The 23,653-nt window shown below is 39.5% G+C and overlaps 3 protein-coding genes across 16 annotated transcripts in view; 1 reads left to right on the top strand and 2 right to left on the bottom strand.

The window, feature by feature from the left end:
• Positions 1 to 13,706, bottom strand: part of GEMIN6 (gem nuclear organelle associated protein 6) — a 45,319-nt gene extending 31,613 nt beyond the window's left edge. For 4 of the 9 annotated variants that reach the window (XR_011491412.1, XR_011491415.1, XM_070477076.1 and 1 more), the window contains exon 1: positions 13,266 to 13,537. The gene's annotated coding sequence lies outside the window, so the exon portion shown is untranslated. The other 5 variants (XR_011491418.1, XR_011491420.1, XR_011491421.1 and 2 more) reach the window with 5 other exon arrangements.
• Positions 13,707 to 13,733: 27 nt separating this feature from the next.
• On the top strand, positions 13,734 to 19,218 carry SRSF7 (serine and arginine rich splicing factor 7). 3 transcript variants are annotated; one of them, XM_070477134.1, is made up of 8 exons: positions 13,734 to 13,866; positions 14,891 to 15,071; positions 15,438 to 15,614; positions 16,487 to 16,561; positions 16,648 to 16,725; positions 17,917 to 17,970; positions 18,514 to 18,549; positions 18,920 to 19,218. In XM_070477134.1, the coding sequence occupies exons 1-8, from the start codon at positions 13,839 to 13,841 to the stop codon at positions 18,972 to 18,974; spliced, it is 684 nt and encodes a 227-aa protein (XP_070333235.1). In that variant the 5' UTR covers positions 13,734 to 13,838; the 3' UTR covers positions 18,975 to 19,218. The 3 variants fall into 3 exon arrangements, with proteins under 3 accessions (XP_070333235.1, XP_070333228.1, XP_070333220.1); XM_070477127.1 differs by having other exon boundaries at positions 13,735 to 13,866; positions 16,648 to 16,749; XM_070477119.1 differs by having other exon boundaries at positions 13,735 to 13,866; positions 16,648 to 16,758.
• A 485-nt stretch (positions 19,219 to 19,703) lies between these two features.
• Positions 19,704 to 23,653, bottom strand: part of GALM (galactose mutarotase) — a 65,833-nt gene continuing 61,883 nt past the window's right edge. For 2 of the 4 annotated variants that reach the window (XM_070477091.1, XM_070477112.1), the window contains exons 8-9: positions 22,456 to 22,534; positions 19,704 to 20,771 (exon numbers count right to left, since the gene is read on the bottom strand). In XM_070477091.1, coding sequence (XP_070333192.1) covers positions 20,584 to 20,771; positions 22,456 to 22,534 — 267 coding nt within the window. In that variant the 3' untranslated portion in view covers positions 19,704 to 20,583. Of the gene's footprint in view, positions 20,772 to 21,826; positions 22,034 to 22,455; positions 22,535 to 23,653 lie in introns of those variants that run through there. The other 2 variants (XM_070477097.1, XM_070477108.1) reach the window with 2 other exon arrangements.

Genomic DNA, 23,653 nt, shown 5'->3' with positions numbered 1-23,653 from the left:
TGCATTTGATCCCTGGTCCAGGAAGACTCCACCTGCTGTGGGGCAACTAAGCCCACGCATCACAACTTCTAAGCCCACACTCTAGAGCCCACGCTCTGCAACAAGAGAAGCCACTGCAATGAAAAGCCCATGCACCACAAACTAGAGAGCAGCCCCTGCTCGCCACAACTAGAGGAAGTCCACATGCAGCAATGAGCACAGCCAAAATAAATAAAAAGACAAATAATAAAATTTAAAAATAAAACAGTATGGCACTGTCTCAAAAACAGATACATAGATCAATGGAGAATAGAATAGAGAACACAGAAATAAACCTGTGCACTTACTGTCAATTAATCTATGACAAAGGAGGAAGAATACACAAAGGAGAAAAGGCAGTCTCTTCAATAAGTGGTGCTGGAAAAACTGGACAGCCACATGTAAAAGAATGAAATTAGAATATTCTTATATCATATACAAAAATAAATTGAAAATGGATTAAAGACCTAAATACCTAAATAAGACCAGATACCATAAAACTCCTAGAAGAAAACATAGGCAGAACACTCTTTGACATAAATTGTAGCAGTATTTTTTTGGAGCTATCTCCAAGAGCAAAGGAAATAAAAGCAAAAATAAACAAATGGAACCTAATTAAATGTAAAAGCTTTTGCACAGTATAGGAAATCACTGACAATACTAAAAGACAGCTTACTGAATGTCAGAAAATATTTACAAGTGACATGACTGATAAGGGGTTAATATTCCACATATATAAAAGAGTTCATACAACTCAACATCTCAAAAAAAAAAAAAAAACAACTCAAACAGCCTAATTTTAAAAATGGACAGAAGATATGAATAGATAATTTTCCAGAAAGGAAATGCAGATGGCCAATATACACACATGAAAAGATGCTAAACATCATTAGCCATCAGGGAAATGCAAATCAAAACCACATTTGATTTGTCAGAATGGCTATCATCAAAAAGTACATAAATGAGAAATGCTGGCGAGGATGTAAAGAAAAGGGAACCCTGTTCAAGTTGGTGGAGTAGGACATGCACTCATCTTCTCCTGCAAGAGCACCAAAATCGCAACTAGCTATTGAACAACCATTGACAGGAGGGTGCTGGAACCCACCAAAAAAAGATACCCCACGTCCAAAGACAAAGAAGAAGCCTCAGTGAGATGATAGCAGGGACACATTCACCATAAAATCAAATTTCAGACCTACCAGGTGAGTGACCCACAAACTGGAGAATAACAGTACCAAAGAAATTCTCCCACTGTTGTGAAGGTTCTGAACCCTGAGTCAGGCTTCCCAGCTGAGGGATCCAAAAACGGGACTGGGAATTCCCAAGAAATCTGAACTTGAAGGCCAACAGGATTTGATTATAGGACTTCCATAGGACTGGGGGAAACAGAGACTCCAGCCTTGGAAGTCACAAACAAAATCTTGCCCACATCAAAACCCAGAGGAAAGGAGCAGTGACCTTAAAGGAGACTGAACCAAGACTACCTGATAGTGTTGGAGGGTCTCCTGCGGAGGCATGAATTGACAGGGGCTCATCACAGGGACGGGGGCACTGGTAGCAGCAGTCTAGGAAGATCCCCCTTAGCGTAAGCCCTCTTGGAGGTGGCCACTAACCCTAGAGCTCCTAGACTCCGGGGTTAGGTAGCCTCAGGCCAAACAACTAACAGGGAGGGAATGCAACCTAACCCATCAGCAGATAATTGGATTAAAGCTGTGTTGAAGCTGGTTTTAGAAAAGGCAGAGGAACCAGAGACCAAATTACCAACATCCAGTGGATCATCAAAAAAGCAACAGAGTTCCAGAAAAACATCTATTTCTGCTTTATTGACTATGCCAAAGTCTTTCACTGTGTGGATCACAATAAACTGTGGAAAATTCTGAAAGAGGTGGGAATACCAGACCACCTGACCTGCCTCTTGAGAAATCTGTATGCAGGTCAGGAAGCAACAGTTAGAACTGGACATGGAACAACAGACTGGTTCCAAATAGGAAAAGGAGTACGTCAAGGCTGTATATGGTCACCCCACTTACTTAACTTATATGCAGAGTACATCATGAGAAATGCTGGGCTGGAGGAAGCACAAGCTGGAATCAAGATTGCCAGGAGAAACAGCAATAACCTCAGATGTGCAGATGACACCACCCTTATGGCATAAAGTGATGAAGAACTAAAGAGCCTCTTGAAAGTGAAAGAGGAGAGTGAAAAAGCTGGCTTAAAGCTCAACATTCAGAAAACTAAGACCATGGCATCCGGTCCCATCACTTCATGGCAAATAGATGGCGAAACAGTGGAAACAGTGACTGACTTTATTTTTCTGGATTCCAAAATCACTGCAGACGGTGATTGCACCCATGAAATTAAAAGATGCTTACTCCCTGGAAAGAAAGTTATGACCAACCTAGAGAGTATATTAAAACGCAGAGACATTACTTTGCCAACAAAGTCCGTCTAGTCAAGGCTATTGTTTTTCCAGTGGTCATGTATGGATGTGAGAGTTCGACTATAAAGAAAGCTGAGCACCAAAGAATTGATGCTTTTGAACTGTGGTGTTGGAGAAGACTCTTGAGAGTCCCTTGGACTGCAAGGAGAGCCAACCAGTCCATCCTAAAGATCAGTCCTGGGTGTTCATTGGAAGGACTGATGTTGAAGCTGAAACTCCAATACTTTGGCTACGTGATGTGAAGAGCTGACTCACTTGAAAAGACCCTGATGCTGGGAAAGATTGAGGGCAGGTGGAGAAGGGGATGACAGAGGATGAGATGGTTGGATGGCATCACTGACTCAATGGACATGGGTTTGGGTGGACTCTGGGAGTTGGTGATGGACAGGGCGGCCTGGCATGCTGCGGTTCATGGGGTTGCAAAGAGTCGGACACGACTGAGCAACTGAACTGAACTGAGCAAGGCCCTGCCCACCACAGCAATACCCAGTTTTCCCATCAGTCCCTATTATCAGGAAGCTTACTCAAGTCTCTTAGCCTCCTCCATAAGAGGGCAGACAGAAAAAGTAAGAAGAGACACAATGCCAAAGCAGCTACAACAAAAACCACGTTACAGGGAGAGAATCGAGATGAAAAAGCAGAAAGTTACGTCCCACATGAGGGGACAAGACAAAACCCCAGAAAAACAACTAAATGAAGTGGAGATAGGCAGCCCTCCAGAAAAAGAATTCAGAATAATGATAGTGAAGATGATCCAGGATCTTGGGGAAACAACGGAGAAGATGCAAGAAATGCTTATAAAAGACCTAGAAGAACTAAAGACTAAATAAACAGAGATGAATACTACACTAGGAGGAATCAATAGCAGAATAACTGAGGCAGAAGAATGGATAAATGACCTGGAGAAAAGAATGGTGGAAATCACTGCCACAGAACAGAACATAGGAAAAAGAACAACAAAAAAAATGAAGACAGCCTAAGAGATTTCTGGGACAACATTAAGCACACCAACATTCGTATTATAGGAGTCCCAGAGGGAAAAGAGAGTGAGAAAGGACCTGAGAAAATATATGAAGAGATACTAGCTGAAAACTTTCCTCACATGGCAATGGAAATAGTCAACTAAGTCCAAGAAGCACAGACAGTCCCAGGCAGGATAAACCCAAGAAGGAACACACTGAAACACATAATAATCACACTGACAAAAATTAAAGATAAAGATAAAATGTTAAAAGCAACAAGGGAAAAATAACAAATAACATACAAGGGAACTCCCATCAAGTTATCAGCTGATTTCTCAACAAACTCTACAAACCAGAGGGAATGGCACAATATATTTAGTGATGAAAGGGAAGAAACTACAACCAAGAATACTCTACCCAGCAAGAGTTGGCTGGACAGACTCTGGCTCCATGCTTTTTGTCTGGCTATTCTCCATTCAGATTTGATGGAGCAATCAAAAGCTTTCCAGACAAGCAAAAACTAAGAGAATTCAGCACCATCCAACCAGCTTTATGACAAATGCTAAAACAGGAAGCACAAGAGAAGAAAAAGACTTACATAAAATAAACCCAATTAAAATAGTAATAGAATCATACATATCAATAATTATCTTAAATGTAAATGGATTAAATGCACCAACCAAAAGACATAGACTGGCTGGGTAGATGAAAACATGTGCATGTATGCACTTCCACTTACTACATCACTCTGCTTGACCCCCCCCCAAACTGTATATGATTACTTTTTATTGTTAGGTTAATCAGGCCCCCATTATGGCTTGCAATTATAATCATCCTTTTGGATTGTGAAAGCTGGTAAACATCATTCTACATCACCAAAGCTACCATTTAATAGAAAAACCTGTAATCATTTTTTAAAATCCAGATGCATATCAGAATTATCTTTGAATTTTTTGAAAAATACAAATGCCCATATATTGCTTTTTCTTCCTCCAAAGCTCCAGATATATTTCTAATGAGCAGCCATGTTTAAAAACAACTGGACTATATGATGATATTTTACTTTTATCTAGCTTCACTATTTCTATTTCATATTCAGTGCTCCCATTTCATTTAGTTTAAGTTTTCCAATTTCTCCATCTCTTCTTTTCTTTGATGTTCTTTCTCAAGCATAGTAGAAAAATATTTGTATACATATATATATATAAATATGTGTAATATATATATTTTAGAAAACTTATGAATTTTTGCCTAAAAAATTTATGTCATCTTGATCCACTTGTTTGACTTAGTATGAATAGAATGATAAATTCTAATTAAAAAAATAGATATGCAACAAGCAACAAAAGTTTAGTGTATAGCACAGGAAACTACAGTCAATATCTTGTAATAACCTTTAATGGAAAATAATTTGAAAAATAATATATGTGTGTATGTACAACTGAACCACCCTGCTGTGCACCTGTAACATTGTAAGTATATTCAATAAAATATATATATTAAGAAAAAAAAGAAATGGGAACCCTGGCGGGAATGTAAATTAGTGCAGCCACTATGGAAAACAGCCTTGAGGTTTCTCAAAAAAACTAAAAATAGAACTACCATATGATCCAGCAATTTCACTCCTGGGTATACACTAGAAAAAACCAAAAATAATAATTCAAAAAGATACATGCACCCCAATTTTCAAAGCAGCATTATCTACAATTGCTAAGATAAAGAAGCAACGTAAGTGTCCATCAATAGATGAATGGATAAACAAGATATGATATATATGTATGTATATATAGGCTTCCTTGATGGCTCAGATGGTAAAGCATATGCCTGCAATGTGGGAGACCTCGGTTTGATTCCTGGGTAGGAAAGATCCCTTGAAGTAGGAAATGGCAATCCACTTCAGTATTCTTGCCTGGAAAATTCCATGGACAGAGAAACCTGGTGGGCTACACTCCATGGGGTCACAAAAAGTTGGACACAAATGAGCAACTGAGCATGCACGCATATGTATATAATATATTTATACACATTGGAATACTACCAGCCATAAAAAAGAATGAAATTTTGCATCTGCAGCAACATGGATGGACTTAGAGGGCATAATGTTAAGTGACATGTCAGACATGGCAAGACAAATACCATAAGCTGTCACTTATATGTGGAATCTAAAAAATACAACAAACTAGTGAAAACAACAAACAAGAAGCAGATTCATAGATACTGAGAACAAACTAGTGGTTACCAGTGAAGAGAGAAAAGGCAGGGGGGCATTATAGGAGTAGGCGATTAAGAGGTATAAACTATAAGGTATAAAATAAACTACAAGGATGTACTGTACAACATGGGAAATATACAATACAGTTTTACAATAATTATAAATGAAGCTTAACTTTAAAAACTGTGAATCACTACATTGTACACCTTTTCCCTATATAATATTGTATATCAACTACACTTCAATTTAAAATGATTTTAAAAAAAGAACCATTCTAGAATATAGTAGAGTTTCTATTGTTGTTGTTGCTTTAAATACCAATAGTGCCCCACAGGAAAATGGTAGCAATCTGCAGGTTTCACAGGCAGATTTTTATAATGTAAAATAAATGTTTCACTACAACTCTCAAAGAGTTGAGAAAAAGACAAAACAAGTTACTTCTAGGAAGGCAGTGTGGTGCAAAAGAAATCTCTATGGACTAAGAGAATCAGAGGTTCAGATTTGGAACCTAAATATCTATCTATGCAATGTGATAATGCAATGTGAAAGTCTCTCAGTTGTGTCCAACTCTTTGCGACCCCATGGGATATACAGTCCATGGAATTCTCAAGGACAGAATACTGGAATGGGTAAGCCTTTCCCTTCTCCAGGGGATCTTCCCAACCCAGGGAATCAAACCCAGGTCTCCCACATTGCAGGAGGATTCTTTACCAGCTGAGCCACAAGGGAAATGCTTTGTAAATATTAATTGAGCAACAACCATGTGAAATAGTTTCTCAGTAGAATTAATTCTACAAATATTGAGAATGTAGTGCTGTACAAGCCAGGCACAATGCCAGACAATAAGAATGCATCAGGGAGTGAAACAAAGTCGCTGTCGCTGCCCTTGTGGATCTCACACTGTGATAAACTCACACAGAGTAAATGAAGAGGTTAGAGGTTAGAAGAGCTATGAAGGAAGATAACGTTGAGTAAATTGCATAGAGATTGGGGGAGAAGGGCACGTTGTAATGTTGAAGCATTATTACAAAAGTACTATATTTGTTTACAAAAACACAAAACCTGCAAACAATACAGAAGACCTCACTGTACAGTTAAATGATGAAGGCCCTTTTCTACCTTCAACCAAATTTCACTTCCCAGAGGCAACCACAGTTAACAGTGTGGGAGGTTACATACTAACACAAGATTCTCCCTAGATTAACTATCCTGTTTAATTCCTCCATTATGACTTCCACTTAAAATATTTCTATTTATTTATATTTAGATTACATTCAATTTTTTACTAGAAGCAATTCAGGTCATAACAGAAAAAATTTTTTAAATAACCAAAACCACAGAAACTACATTCATGATACCACTCACCCACAGACAGCATCATTAAAACCCATGTTTTCTTTTGCAAAATCTCGAACCTAGAATGACAAGTAGAGCCAGATGTTCCAATTAACACAACTACTAAACAGTGATTCTCAGTTCAAACTTGGAACTCCTTTGTCTCCAAGCCTCTCAATTTAAAAAGAAAAAGTATAGGAAATTGTAAAATGCAGAAAAATAAGAAAACTTAAATTACTTTATTAATATAGTTTATTTTCATAAAACCAGAATTATTCTGTGCATGCATATCATTTTCAAATCTGCTTTTTTTACTTAATTACATACCATTAACATTTTTCTGACATTGGAGAATTCTACCATGTGGTTCTTAATGGTCATAATATATGTAACCAATTTATGTGCCATAACATTTAATCACCCCTTCATGGATCACAGCCTTGTTGTGGTGAACTGGATAGCATAACTCGATGAAGTTATGAGCTATGCCATATAGGGCCACCCAAGATGGACACGTCATAGTAGAGAGTTCTGATAAAACGTGGTCCACTGGAGGAGGGAATGGCAAACCACTCCAGTATTCTTGCCACTAAAACTTCATGAACAGTATGATAAGGCAGAAAGATATGACACCAAAAGATGAGCCCCCTGATTGGAAGGTGTCCCATATGCTACTAGGGAAGAGCAGAGGGCAATTATTAATAGCTTCAGAAAGAATGAAGCAACTGGGCTAAAGTGGATACAATGCTCAGTTGTGGATGTGTCTGGTAATGAAAGTAAAGTACAATGCTGTCAAGAACAATACTGCACAGGAACCTGGAACATTAGGTCTATGAATCAAGGTATATTGGACATGGTCAAGCAGGAGATGGTAAGAGTGAAACATTGACATCTTAGGAATCAGTGAACTAAAATGGACGGGAACGGGAGAATTTAATACAGATGACCATTGTATCTATTACTTTGAGCAAGAATCCCTTAGAAGAAATGGAGTAGCCCTCGTAATCAACAAGAGTCTGAAATGCAGTACCTAAACAGAGATCATTCTGTCTTTTTCCAAGGCAAACCATCAATACCACAGTAATCCAAGTGTATGCCCCAACCACTAATGACGAGAAACCTGAAGTTGAACAGAGAAGCTGTTGTAATGAGAAGACTGCACACTGAAACTAGAGAGTAGACCTCACTCATGGCAACTAGAGAAAGTCCTTGCACAGCAACAAAGACCTAGCAGTGCCAATTAAAAAAAAACCCAGAAAGACTGCCAGGAGAAATATCAACAACCTCAGATATACAGATGACACCACTCTAATGGCAGCAGGTGAAAAGAAACTAAAGAATCTCTTGATGAAGATGAAAGAGGAGAGTAAAAAGGCTGACCTAAAACTCAACATTCAGGAAACTAAGATCATGGAATCTGGTCATATCAACTTCATAACAAACAGATGGAGAAAAACTGGAAACAGTGACAGATTTTATTTTCTTGGTCTCCAAAATCACTGCAGACAGTGATGGTGGCCATGAAATTAAAAGACACTTGCTCCTTGGAAGAAAAGCCATGATAAACCTAGACAGTGTATTAAAAAAGCAAAGACATCACTTTGCTGACAAAGGTGAATCTAGTCAAAGTTATGGTTTTTCCAGCAGTCATGTACAGATGTGAGAGTTGGACCATAAAGAAGGCTGATCGCTGAAGAATTGATGCTTTCAAACTGTAGTACTGGAGAAGACCCCTGAGAGTCCCTTGGACTGCAAGATTAAAGCAGTCAATCCTAAAGGAAATCAATACTGAATATTCACTGGAAAGACTGATGCTGAAGCTAAAGCTCCAAATAGTTTGGCCACCTGATGCAAAGAGCTGACACCGGCAAAGATCCAGATGCTGGGAAAGAACTTAAAGCAAAAGGAGAAGTGGGCAACAAAGGATGAGATGATTAGATAGCATTACCAACTCAATGAACATGAATCTGAGCACACTCTGAAAGATGGTGAAGGACAGGGAAGCCTTGTGTCCTTGGGGTCACAAAGAGTCAGACGAGACTTAGCAACTGAACAACAACATTTAACCAATGCTTTATGTTTGATTTTCAAATTATTTCCAACTTTTGAAAAGATAATATCTTACCAACATTTTTCCAGATAAATCTTTATGAGCATCTATGATTAATTTCAGGAAGTAAGATTACTAGTCCAAAACATACATGTAACTTAATAATTTTAAAACACATTGCCAAATTGACCTCCTCAAATGTATTATTTCACATTCCCATTAGTGTGTGTAAGTGGCAATTTCACTGCACTCCTGATAGAAATAGGATGCAGTTTTAATTTGCATTTTTATTAAGGACAGGCATTTTTTCTGCTTTTACTTTGATTTCTTACTGTCTGATTTTTTCTCTATTTTTTATTGGGTCAAGTCATGATTTGTTCTTTATGAGAAATTCTGGATCCTTGAATTTGGAGAACTAGATAGGTCTGAAAAAATTGGGGGACAGAGAGGACACACTGTTTCTATCAAGAAAACACATGAGATTTTTTTAAAAAGTTCTTAGCATTCTTTCACTTTAAAAAATGATGGGAGGAATATTTTAACAGAAAAAAAGACATAATAAATAAAGGATGGTTTTTCCCAAGAAAGAGTGGTTGGCAATAGTTTATATTTTTCTGAGACCAGAGAAATTTTCATTCAAGCTCAGACAGACTGACTGTCTTTGTAGTAGGATTTGGGAACCACTGCACTCATCATGCTGCAATTCTAGGTTTAGTCTCATTTGAAAAATGAGGTGGTTAGACTAGTGATCTGGTAGAGAAGTCCTCTTATCTCTTAATTTCAAGGCATTTCTTTCATATACAATCTTACTTTAATTATTTGAGAGTTATACCATATGCATCCATTTGCCATATGTTTTGAAATAGATTCTATCCATTTTAAAAAGTTTTTAAAAAATTTATTTCCCTGCACCTAAATGCAGCATGCAGGATCTTTTAGTTGTGGCATTTGAACACTAAACTGAGGCAAGTGGGATCTAGTTCCCTGACCAGGGATCCAACTGGGCCCCCTGCAATGGGAGCGAGGAGTCTTAGCCACTGGACCATCAGGGAAGTCCCTAAATTTTTTTTTTTTTAATGTTTCATTTTATGTTTTTGACTGTGCTGTTTGCAGGAGCTTGGTTCCCCAATCAGGGATCGAACCCAGCAATGGAAGAGAAAGTCCTAACCACAGGACCACCAGATAATTCCCTATATATATGTAATTTTTTTAAGGTATACCTAATCTCATAGAAATTAGCCTCCAAGGCTAAATTTGGTGATAAAAGTGACAATTTCCACATTGCTCACAAATACATATCTCCCCATTCCATAGGCAAATACCTTTGTATAGAACCTTTAAGAAGGTTTCAGGGTGTGATTTTGGGATTCCTGGGGATTTACTTTTCATGAAAAACCTTTCTTTTGAGTTTTTGCATGTCATATGTGTCAGATGATTTTTCTCTATGTGCATTGAGTCAAAGAAGAAAAGTGACAACTGCTCTTCCTGCAGTCATTGAGTTAAGAGAGACATCTTACGAGTGGCCACTGAAGGATGGCCAGCACCATGTTTCAGAGTTTTGTACCCGGCTTTGAGGAAATTTCCATTTTGTCCAAGGGCCCAGATCATATTAAATTTTTAGATAGTGCTAAGTGCTAAACTCTAAGTCTAAGCTAGTCTAGCTCTAATTACGACATTAAGCTGATCGAGTCACTTTCATTAATAGTCTTCCTTAAAGAAGGAACAACACAAGTGATTGGTTTAGGGCTTGATGACAGTTAATAGTTTCACACTTTTTAACACAATAGGCATTCCTCAGAGAGCCTCACTCTTCCTGGATTGCTCCAAATGCCGAAACCATCCATTTAGGAGTATTTGTATCAGTGGGGCACTCTTAAATCACAACTTCCCTCTTCCGAGTTTACACCTTAGAGTTGGGTCAAAGCATTTGTGGCTCTTTAACTGTTGTTCCCCTCTCCCTCCTATACACTTCAGTACTAACTGCTGTCCAGTACTTAGCTAATGAGAAGTTAATTTCTTTATACAGTATGAAAGACTTATAAGCCTGCCTCTAATAATTGTTTCTTCCCAGAATTTTAAGATATTCCAGAGGGAATAGCAGAGTATGAAATATTGAAAAAGGGAAGTTGTAGTTGAACACAGTTGTTTGGATTTATCTCAGGACAAACATACACAGAACATACATAAAAATATATTAAATGACTAGTGTTGGGGAAATTCCCCAGAGGTCCAGTGGTTAGGACTTTGCATTTTCACTCTTGAGGGCCCAGGCTCAATCCCTGGTGGGGGAACTAACATCCTGAAAGCCTTGAGGGGGGGCAGGAGGGGAGCCATTTTTGGTAATACTATTCTAAAATAAAGATTATCTCTTACTAAAAAGTAATACATGCAGCAAAAGGTCTAAAACTGTTTTTCTTGTTTTAAAGTTTTCACATCCAAATAAAATGATGACAATGACTTAAAAGTGAAACTAAAAATAAAGATAGATAAAAGGTGAATATTTCTTTTTTGTTGCTGTTAATTCCTTTGTTTTGTTTCATTTTATTATAGGCAGTCAACATTAAATCCTCTTTTCATATTTCCTTCCATTAGAAAAGGTGAATATTTCTCTAATGTTTCTCTGGAAATACTGAATCGAGGGAATGTAGATACATTTTGAAAGCTGCAGCTTTCAAAAGAATTACCCCTCCCTTCATTAAACTAATAATATTAATATTTAACAACAGAAACTTAAGATTTAAAAAAGTCATATAGGAAATATTAGAATATTTGTTGAATTGAATTAACTTTCACATTCAAATTGCAACTGGGAATTTGACCTTAAATTAATACAGAATTCTACAGGCAAAAATTTATGTGAAACTGATTTAAAAACAATCAGTAGGAATAAAAGAACTGTACAAAAAAAAATCTCCCTAATTGGACTGATATTTAGTGAAAAGAATTGTTCTTAGAGAGAAAGTTTTCAATATAACAGGGTACAAAAGGAGTACACAGTACTATTATTTTTTCATGGCAATGAGGTTAGCAAAGCCCAGCCTAGAATTGTCCCTCCTTTAATGAGAGAGACTTAAGTTACAGACTCAGGCAAGCCAGTCCAGGTTTATCCCTTTCCCTTTAATGTGCTTGAAATCAGTTTGTCGTAAGTTGGACAGTTGCTTCTTTTCATACTGTTTACATGGTTATTTGCTCAAAAATTCTTTTGTACAGTAGACTTTGTATTCAGAGCCCCCAAAATATTTATTGAAGTCTATGAGAAACTATGCAGTATAATAAGCACTATTTTTTTAAATTACCTATGCTTTGTACCTATGCTCTTTCTATTTAAAGTGTATATAAATGAGCATGTAAAGGATTGGTTTTGTTTAATCCTTTTAAGAAGATCTCTGTTAAGTAGATAACAACAAAAAAATAAGACTAATTCCTTCCATAATTTGAAAAGTTATGGAAATAATGTAAATTCTTAGCATTACTCCGAAAGAATTCATTTTTTATTTACCTGAATACATGCTAATTTAACTAAGTCCCCTTCCTCCTGTACTGTGTATCCCACATCTATACATACCAAGTGAAGTTACAGCAAATGAAAAAAGAAAAAAAAAATACCTGAGAATTTCCTCTTGTTTTGTGGAACATTTCCAACTCATGTATTCCAAGTATTTACGGTGCAATGCCTTTTTTTAAATGGATGGTAAAAGTGAAATCTGTATTTACAGAGCTGGTGTCTGGCAAATACATTGTATAAAATTGAAACTGCATTTTTCAAGCGATTCTAACAAAGAAAAGATTTTCACTTATTTGATATACAGAATGACTGAGCAGCAAGACTGCTTACTCAGAGACGACTTAAGAAACTCCTCATCCTCAGGATACAGTATTAGTGGATGAGATGTGGTACTACAGTGCAAAGCAGAAAGCACTAGAAAGGAAGCACAGATATCACTTTGTGCGTCAAATGCAAATGATTTCAGAATTGCCACTACCACAAATGATTTAAGGATTTAGGGTTATGTCACGATTTCAATAAAAGGAGGTGGGAGGGGGGACCCTCTACTTCTTTGTCCCCCTAACTCCGAGAACGGTGTTGGGGAAAACTGGTGGCCGGTTCCGAAGGGGCAGAAGGGTCGATTCAGGGCTGGCGGTCCCTTGGGGGCGTCACCCCTTTCGAGGCCCATGGTGGTTTTGAGGACCACTACTCAGAACGTGGGGGTTTAGCGGGTTCTCACCCTGGCCCAAGCTCCCGATTACCTCTGAGGAGCCACAAAGATCAATGAGTAGCAGTCGAGGTCAGGTCCCCCAGCAGAAAGGCGGAGACGGCAGCAACATCGGCGGTTAAACCTTACAACCTTTCATGAGGCCTGTCTAGAGCATCTGAAAGATTACCACAGCTAAGGGTCCCAAGATGCGAGGGGGCGTAAATGAAGGCGGGGGGGAGGAGACTGAGGGAAGGAAAATGAGTAGGACCCAGGGAAAAGGGGGAGGGGAGGGGGCAGGACAACGTGGGGAAGGGCCAAGGGTTTACAGACTGGATCGCCGCGTTGCCATGGAAACGTATCCCTCCGCCCAGGATTCGCGTCTCAACCCCATCAGTTCCCTCCGCACCGCTTCTCTGCTGTTTCCGCCCAGCTCCTTTGTGCCGCGCAGAACGTCGAGATGACGCATGCGCAACGAAACCCAGCTGCCGCATATATAAGCGCGAACCCAGGCGCTTCCTCGTAGTGCCGCCGGGACCGTTGGGGTGTGAGGCGGTTTTGTTGGTTTTGTGTTCGTCGTTCTCTGGGCGCTGCGAGCTGAAAGAGCCCAGCTCGCAGGCCGGTCATCATGTCGCGCTATGGGCGGTACGGAGGAGGTAAGAGGCTGAGGGCCAGTAAGGGAGGTTGCTGTGGGTGTAGTGAGTATTAGAGGTCGTGAGGTTGGCGCGGCGGTTGGGAGACGGTTATTCCGCGTGCGTAATGGCGGCTTCGGCGCACACCATACGAAGCTGGAGGCAGCGGCGGCGGGGTATCGCAGGAGGACAGCGGGTGGCTGGGGTAGGTCTCTGGCGGGTATCTTTAAGTTCTTGGGCATTTTAGTCTCCCGCCCAGCCCGAGCCAGGCCCTCAGTCACTGTTGTTGTTGCCCTTCTTCGAGCTGCCCGCCTGCCCGCCCGTCCCCCACCCCCCCCCCTCGGCTGCCATTTTGCGCACATTGACGAGCATGGTGGCGCATTTCTTTGGTGCTTTCCCGCCACTTTAGCTGACAGATGTGGTCGCAGCAGTAAAAGAAAGGATGAATTTAAGACTTAGAAAACTGGCAGCTTCGAGCTGAGCATTCTCGTCAAATGGTCGGGTTGTTGAGTGGGAATGGAAGCGTGATCTTTAAGTCTGGCGGCTGGTTTTTCTGTTTTGGCTTTTCCGAGCACGGTTTATGGCTTCTGGGGCGGGGAGCTGGAGTCCCGGGCGAGCCTGCGCCTGGGGCGCTTGCTGCAGAGTACGGGAGTCGGCGCAGCCCCGCTCCCGGTCCGCCTTCCGCTGCGGCCCGCTCACCGAGGACGCCGCTGCCGCCGGCGGCCCGCGCGCTCTCAGCGTGCCTGGGGCTGCCGGGACTCGGGGGCGGGACCGGGGCGGACTCCGCCCCACGCCTCGGAGTATTCTACCACGCTGCTGTGCTCGTATTTGGAGGTTTCCCGCGGGGCCCCCAACCCCCCCCCCCCCCCCCATTGAATGTTAAGAACTTGGTTCGTACGCTTAGCTTTTCAGAAATAAGACTAAATTTAGTCCTTGATAGAGTACTAAGTATGTTTTGCACTGTTAAAGATGGACTTAAGCAAAGAATTCAAACTTAGGCCAGATTATTTGCATAACGTGCGCTCTTTTCTTTGCGTTTTTTAAACAGAAACCAAGGTGTATGTTGGTAACCTGGGAACTGGTGCTGGCAAAGGAGAGCTAGAAAGGGCTTTCAGTTATTATGGGCCTTTGAGAACTGTATGGATTGCCAGAAATCCTCCAGGATTTGCCTTTGTGGAATTTGAAGACCCTAGAGATGCAGAAGATGCAGTTCGAGGCCTGGATGGAAAGTAAGTGAGATCTTGGTGAGAATGTTCCTGTGCCAGGCTTGAATTCTGTAGTCTGGAGGAGTTTTTAAATAATTAGCTGATCATTTTATGAAGACAGGAACTGAAAGCAAAAGTGAAGTTTGAAGGACTTATAAAGATATAGCTGGGGATAGGGATGGGGAATACATGTAAATCCATGGCTGATTCATGTCAATGTATGGCAAAAACCACTACAATATTGTAAAGTAATTAGCCTCCAACTAATAAAAATAAATGGGAAAAAAAAGATACAGCTGGAGCTTCTGAGGGCAAAGAGTGGTTGGAAAGTTCTAAGTACAGAGCTTACTTTTTTTTTAAGCATTACAGTTTTATTGTTATTTTTTGTAGAGTTATTTGTGGTTCCCGAGTGAGAGTTGAACTATCAACAGGCATGCCTCGGAGATCTCGATTTGATAGACCACCTGCCCGACGTCCCTTTGATCCCAATGATAGATGCTATGAGTGTGGCGAAAAGGGACATTATGCTTATGATTGTCATCGCTATAGCCGCCGAAGAAGAAGCAGGTATTTATTTTAATAAAGGAATGGTTAGTGTACTAGTTAATCAAGTAATTTTTTTATTAGCAAGGCACAAACGTATTTTTCTGTAAACTTGAATGTTAATTGTTACAGGTGTATTTTACAATTTTTGTTTAATTAAAGAAATGTTAATGTATTAATAATCAACCTGGTCAAAACCTTTCAGGTTTCTTCGTTTGAGTCAGTCGCCTTGATTCAGAATGTCACGAGCCTTATGATATCATGCTGAGGCGCCTTGCAAATCCGACAATTAAGATCCTCCTAGACCTTGAGGTGATCAGCATAAGAGGCCAGATCCCCTCGAGTCATCTACACCTAGCTTCACCTTATTCTTTAAAGGGCAGAAAATTTGAGACGGTGATCGCCGTAACAGTAAATTTGGCTTACAATTGGGGGCCCCTCCGGTTTAGAAAGAGGAACACCAGATTGACCACATTCCCAACTAGAAAAATCTTCTTGCGTCAATCAAGCCTCACCTGGCTCATTTGGCTGTCAGTTTGATCGTCGTGTAGATTGAAGAAAACATCTAGATGCAGCGATCGGCTATAGATACTTCTAGATCGTCTAGATCTACTAGACCATGGGCCAAAGAGGGTCGACCTGCAAACTTGCAAGGTTTATTTTAAATACACATTACAGTGTTTTATATTATGTTAATCTAAAATGTAATTGAGCTTTTAACAAATCTTTTTTTAGGTAGTTTAAAAAAAAAAAAAAACGACAACTAATAGGCCCAGAGTTTATTTCCAAATGAGACACTAAATTTAAATAGTTTGAGATTTGGTTTCAGCAGAGGCACACCGACTCTAAAAGGAGTTGCCATCTAATATTATATTTTTTTCTGACTTGAAAAATAGGTCACGGTCTAGATCACATTCGAGATCCAGAGGTAGACGATACTCTCGCTCACGCAGCAGGAGCAGGGGAAGGAGGTGAGAGATCTTGTTTAAACTTAACTGGTAAGAAGTGGTGAAGTTTAATTGGAATCACATTGAAATTACTTTGATTTAATGTCTAGGTCAAGATCAGCATCTCCTCGGCGATCAAGATCTGTGTCTCTTCGTAGATCAAGATCAGCTTCACTCAGACGATCTAGGTCTGGTTCTATAAAAGGATCGAGGTATTTCCAGTATGTAGCACCTTTTTTCCCCCTTATTTGTATTTGGATTGTCCCGTCTTAATGACAGCGGTGGAGTATCTTACGGACCCAATCAAAATGGAATGCTTCAGAAGATATTTGGGGAAAAAAAAGTTCACTATGAACATGTCCAAATGAAGAAAAGCCAACTAAAGATTTTAAGGGCGCTACAGAGGTGATGGAGGGGGGTCTAAGGCTTAAATCTTCAAATCATTCCAGTGAGCACTCTGGGTAAACATGTTGAAAACTTCTGGAGTCAGTTTATATCTGTTGAGATCTACTCTCATATACCTATAAGTCAGTTTATAGACAAATGATAACAGCACTAAAAGATGATAGTTACTTGGTCCCTGATAAGGCCCATTAGAACAAGGAAGAGATTCAGAAGCAAATTAGTTTTTCTTTTTTTGAAGGTTGAGACCATGGAAAATTTAGGGTAATATACACATACATTGAATGTGGCTTGTTTGACCAGATATTTGGTTTAGACACTGAAATTTGAGAAGTTAAAAATCAAATTAGACCTCAGCATTTGTTTTTAAAGGTTATGGAAATGGATCACATTCTAGATAATAAAAGGAATTGACAATGCTGCTCATGTCAGTGGTAGGGAATGCTACTGAGAATTATTGCTACTCAGTAACGGCACAGTCTTTATAAATGCCAGAATTCAAAAACTTTTCCAGTTGAAAAACCTGAACTTATAGATAAATGCATTTAACTTGGTCGCAGGACCTAAAGATGTATATGTCAGCCTCATTTGGTTTGCATTGACAGATTGATGGTCCTGAACCATAATAGTTTGTTGATCCATGAACAGAGCTCTACCCAATCATAGGAGTTTTCACTGAACTTAACGCCTAAAGAAACGAAGTTTCCATTCAGGAGGTTGATAGGATTCTTTTAACACCAGTTTTCTCAAATACCATAAATTTCCCTTGGATACAACACTCTGTTTAAGAATATTGTACGTCTGTACAGAAACTCGGGATAGATTTTTGAAATGGTAGTTCCAAGTATTTGTCCAGTCTTAGACTGATAGGGCATCTTGGTCAGTTTTAGCCTCTTCCTAGCCAAAGGTACTCAGAAGGTGTTTAAGGAAATTACTCCTGTGGACTAATTGGTATAAATGTGTTTGTTTCTATTAAGATCCCGGTCCAGGTCGAGATCAAGATCCAGGTCTCTTTCACGGCCTCGAAGCAGGTAAAGTAAAAATCTCACTGATGCTCTTTGAGTTATGTGGCACCAATATCCAGAGTTCAAAGTGTTTTTGAATTGTTGGAATTTGTTAGCTATGAGCTTAGAAGTAAGTTGAGGGAGGAGCACAGTTATCTTATTAGTAAACCAAACTTTATAACTTCCTTTATACGAGGCCTGTTCTGGCTGACTTTGTAGGCAGGGGCATGTCAAGCTATAGTGAAAAGTTGGTGAATTTGGGTTTATGTCATGTCCAAGCTATAAAGAAAACTTGGTGAATTGGGGGTTGTATTAAGAGACCTGTGTTGGATTTGATAGATGTATGGAGCATTGTGCTTAGAGTATGAAAGATTATTTTATGAAGAACAAGTGTTAGAAGATTGACTTCTGGCAAGAAAAAAAAAATGGTAGAGTTTTTGTTTCCAGTTTAATTGCAGTATAGTTTAAGCTCAGGACACTTTGGGGGTTCATTTCATTGTATTGTAACTGAAGGGGTTGGATAGTACTTTTCACACAAAAATAAAACACAACCTTTTCATGTTTTGACAGCCGATCAAAGTCCAGATCTCCATCTCCAAAAAGAAGGTAAGCTAATTTGTTGCCATACGTTAACTGTCAAGTGTGGCCTCTGCAGAATTTTGCTTACTGCCTACTTCCATGAGCTCTTTGGAGAATTGGTGCTATATGTTAAACTACTAAATAGAGTTTCTTAAGATGACCCCCCCCTCCCCCAAATCTCCAAAAAGCAAATAATTATCTTTACCTAAGTTTTGTAAGATTAGTGAAGAGGCTGTTAAACCTTACAGGGTTTGTTTTATTTTAGACTTCTGCTATAGGAATTTACTACCCTTTGGCCACCTTAGCATTTCTTAACTTGGTTTCACTCTGACATACATGCAAGAAGAGGTTGTTAGACACTAATTGGTTCCAAACTTAAATGTTTTTTTCTTTTTAGTCGTTCCCCATCAGGAAGTCCGAGAAGAAGTGCAAGTCCTGAAAGAGTGGACTGAAGTACTCAAGTTCACCTTTTAGGGAAAAGTTATTTTGTTTACATTATTATAAGGGATTTGTGATGTCTGTAAAGTGTAACTTAGGGAGGGTGTTTCAACCATCTAATCAAAATGGATCTGGACTATTACTCTGTAATTTACAGCAGTAAGATAATACAAATTTTTGTTGAATGTATTAACATCCTATGGTCTGAAAATGTGGATTTTTATTTGGCACATTTAAAATAAAATGTTTCTAATTAGATTTTTGATTTGTGTTCAATATTAATACTCCTTAATTTGGTATGCTTCAGGAGTCAAACTTGATATTAACCATATTCATACAGACCTACATTTAAAGTTTAATGATAAATCTTAAACATAATTAACAAATATATATATATATATATATATACACACACTTGGAAAATTCCTTTTTACTTGTAGAGCTTTGGGTCAGATGGTAAGAACTTGAGTTGGGTCTCCGTAAACAGCATGGATGCATCATGACAAGTCCCTATGTTCTGTTAGAGTTGGTATTCTTAGATGTTAGCAGTAAGGCTAATTTCTTATGTCGGGCTGTAGGGACCACTGACTTGCTATAAGTGAACACACCAGGAACTAAGTAAGAAGTAGCTGGACTTGATGCTGGAGAAGTTGGATTTTGCAAAAGCCTACTAGAGGTTTTCAGGCTGTTCGATGGGGTAGTATCACGTTAGAACTCTCCACTCTAGAAAGTTACACTCAATGTTCTTTTGTTTTAAAGAAATTTTATATCAAAACTTTTGCATGTTAGAGGAATTGTCTGAATTTGAAACAAAACCTTGATGTAAACCAGCTTTGCAAAATTATCCAGCCTAGATAGTCTCCTCTGTCTCTTCAAATGAATTGCCTTATTCTGAGCAGAGATATTAATTCCCAAGTTAGGTTTCTTCAGTTCCTGAAAACCAACATACTTCATCTTATTTTGCCAGGCTGGTGCAAAGTAATTAAAGTAATTAATGATGTCAATCAGAAATGTTAATGAGACTAAAGCAGTTCTGTAAATTCAACCTATATTTAGCAACACCTCACTGTAGTTACTTTTTCGCAGCATCTGACCTTAGACTTTAGAATATTAGCACCAGTAGATTGTTTATTTGGACTTGAAGCATCATAGGGCAGTGACAGTTAATTTTGAATTTTCTGGTCAAGCTTTTTCATGTATTCTCTACCCTTGGTGCAAAACAAATTTTTTAGTGCTGATGGCACGGCTATCTGTCCTTGTTTCTGACACTTTCAAACTATTACTGGATAGCATTACAGTTGGGAATACTGATCTGCCTCATATATTTGCTGGTTTGAATGATCATTAGTATGTTCAAAGTTTGGATGCTTTTGTTTTTGGAATTTTGACAACTGGCTGCGTTACATGGTTGCTGTAAAGCTATGTGTAATCAGCAGGCTTGTTTGTTGCACTTGGGTCAGCTTTACTTGTTCTGTATATATATAAAGATAAGTTTACTCAATAATAAATCTGCAGAGAATAAACAGTCCTGATACTCAATTTGTGGAATTGGGAGTTCTGAGCCCAGAGTAGGAATCATTAATTCTGTAGCTTTGGGATGGATTACTAGCAGCATCCTAGAGATTAGTTGTGAGAGGATAAAAATACGGAAGAGGGGTTAGGGGCAAAAAATGAATTTAATAAGCACAGAAAATTCTGTTTACACTTGCAGGAAAGGGAGTACAGGGTATGTAGGTCAACACCTTTTTTGTAGCCATGACAACTCAGTACCCACATTTGGTATTCATCTTGAACTGGCTGGCACAGTGCACCTTTTTAAAAAAAAAAAACAAATTCAAGGTTGGGACTGCTAAATGTGTGATTGATTTGAAAAGTGTTGGTTCATATTTATCTCCATTATTAACCTGGCATTATTAACCTGGTAGCTGATTGAACATGTCAGACACTGCTCTGGACATAGAACCTTAGTTGGCACTCTCTCCTAGGTGTAGAGGTAAGTAAAGCATGACAGGACTTCACTTTAGTTCTTCAGGCTTTGAACTGAGATAGTATCAAGGCAAAGTGAAGTGCTGTGTTTTGCCATGTCCCCTCTGTTGAGAGAGAAGAAACTGAGGGGCTCGGTTCTTGAAATAATAGCAATTTGTGACTAGATTAAATGAATGATAGTGTGGTATTGTGATTTTCATCATTGTGTAGCCTATTTTGAAGTTGAGTGTTTTCCAGGATATAGTAAACTAAGTAGGAATTGAAAGCTGTAAAGCTGACATGTTGACCGTTTTCAATGAAGGACAGTAGCAAAGAATTCACTAGATCTGGCTCTGAGCAATTAATTGCTTGGAGACCTTTATAGGGGAGGGTTGAATAACTAGAAGATGTTTATGTAATTTTATAGCTGGGAAGATGTGATGAAGGCATGGTTAAAAGTAGAAAGAAATGCTGGGGTCTTGGCTGGTGTTGGCGTTAATAACTTGGTTATTTTCTTTCCAGACCTAATGGGGAAAAGATGCTGCATAGAAGGGTAATTCTAGAACACAGAATGTAGCCAAATAATGAGCCCTCAAGGCCAGTTGCCAAAGCTGATGCTTTTCCCATTCCCCACAGGCTGCTGGCCCAACCTATTTGCCATTTCATGTCACTTTTTGATTTGGTGTATATAGCAAGAAGGCTCTACCCCTGACTCTGAACCACCCAGTTACCTCCCCAAAAGCAACCATTGTTGTCATTTGTACATAGATACTTTTTCCTTTTTTTTGGCTGCACTGTGGTTTGTGGAATCTCATTTGCCCAATCATGAATTGAACCTGGTAGCTGGCTGTGAAAGCTCTGAGTCCTAACCACTGGACTGCCAGGGAAGTCCCACTTTCCTTGTTTCTTTTTAAAAAAGATTATTTATTTATGGCTGTGCTAGGTCTTGGTTGCTGCAGTCCGGCCTTCTCTGGTTGTGGGAAGTCAGGGCTTTAGTTGCAGTACATGAGCTTCTCGTTGCAGTGGCTTTCTCATTGTGGCGCCTCAAGAGTGCAGGCTTAGTAGTTGTAGCAATGGGCTTAGTTGCCCCGCTGCATTTGGGATCTTCCTGGATTAGGGATTGAACCCATGTTCCTTGCATTGGCAGGTGGGTTCTTTACTAATGAGCCATCAAGGAGCCCCTCCTTTTTTCTCTTAACCCAAATACATAAGCTTTGTTTTTCTCATTTAATATCTTAGAGATCTCCCCCCCCCCCAATTATTTTTATTAGTTGGAGGCTAATTACTTTACAATATTGTAGTGGTTTTTGCCATACATTGACATGAATCAGCCATGGATTTACATGTGTTCCCCATCCCGATCCCCCCTCCCGCCTCCCTCCCCATCCCATCCCTCTGGGTCATCCCAGTGCACCAGCCCCGAGCACTTGTCTCATGCATCCAACCTGGACTGGCCTTGGAGATCTTTTACATAAGTAAAAATGGCACTACTATTGCTTGGGTGTGGGATAATTTGTGCATTAAACTTACGTGCTCCTTCAGTGTGCCAGGTGCTGTTAGCTTTGGAGTATAGAAGTGAACAGTCTTTTATCTTCATTGAGTTAAAGTTCTGGAAGGGAGATGAACAAACACCAGGTGGGTAATAAATGATACAGAGAATAATGATACAAAAGGATAGGGGATTGGTTGCATTTGTGTAAGGACTGGTCTAAAGAGGCCTCTGATGGTGACATTTGAGCAAGTGAGAGTAAGCCACACCAACTTCTGGGGCACAGTACAGCAAAGGCCTAAAGTAGTTGGAGGCTAGAGGCAGTGAACAGAGGGAAGAGTGGGAAGAGATGGGTTTAGGAAGGAGAATGTAGGATTATAGATTGTGTAGGACTTTGTATGCCTTGAAAGGGACTCCCTGTTTTCCTTGGAGTTTTTGAGCTACAAGTAATAGCAATTTAATCAGTTTTCTATTCATGAATGTGAGAGTTGTTTCTAATTACTATTACAGTGCTGCAGTGAATAACCTTACTCAGTATGTCACATGTGTGACCCTGTGTATGTATCTAGGATAATTCCTAGATGTTGAATTGCTGGGTCAGAGGGTCTGTGCATTTATATTTTTGCTGGTACTGTTTGCCCTGGTGGAAACGTATAGGAGAGCCTATTTCTCTCTAACATTGCCCATTTGGTACACGTGTAGCCACATGATGGGCCGTCAACGTTGTTGATTTTTACCAATCTTGTGTTGAAACATGGTATCTCAGCATAGTTTAATTTCATGGTAACATACATGTTTTTCCCCCAACTTCTGTAAATTGTCATGTATTCAAGTCTGGTTTAGGTTCCCTTGCTCTTAGCACACTGATCTCTATAGGAGAACACTAGGATGCCGGTTTACTTCTCTGCAGGTATGCTGTCGCAAGGCACATTGTGACCGCAGGTACCTTGTTCTGTTGCTTCACTGCCTAGTGCTTATTAACACTTAAAACATCTGATGAGTGAATTCATGGATGAGTGCATGAATTCTAATCTGTTAAACCAAACAAAATTAGAACTGTCTTTATAATTAACCACCATTTCAATTAAAAGCCATATTTTCAGTTTAATAGCCTATCAGACTTCTGCCTGCATCTGCTTGCAGGGGATGTAGATCCTTAGGCTGCTGTTTACAAGGCCCAGCTCTACTCTGCAATTCTACTGCAAGGTTTGTGGCTCATCTGGGTTAACACTGAGAGGC

Source organism: Odocoileus virginianus, chromosome 2, assembly GCF_023699985.2.
Source record: "Odocoileus virginianus isolate 20LAN1187 ecotype Illinois chromosome 2, Ovbor_1.2, whole genome shotgun sequence".
NCBI classification, from domain to species: Eukaryota; Metazoa; Chordata; class Mammalia; order Artiodactyla; family Cervidae; genus Odocoileus; species Odocoileus virginianus.
This window is presented reverse-complemented; position numbering and strand designations above follow the sequence as displayed.

Bases quoted from the DNA above. Each gene is read 5' to 3' on its own strand.
- SRSF7 (XM_070477119.1), top strand. From the start codon at position 13,839: ATGTCGCGCTATGGGCGGTACGGAGGAG. The intron at 15,072-15,437 runs GTAAGTGAGATC...TATTTTTTGTAG, and splicing joins GTTCGAGGCCTGGATGGAAA to AGTTATTTGTGGTTCCCGAG. The intron at 16,562-16,647 runs GTGAGAGATCTT...TTTAATGTCTAG, and splicing joins AGCAGGAGCAGGGGAAGGAG to GTCAAGATCAGCATCTCCTC.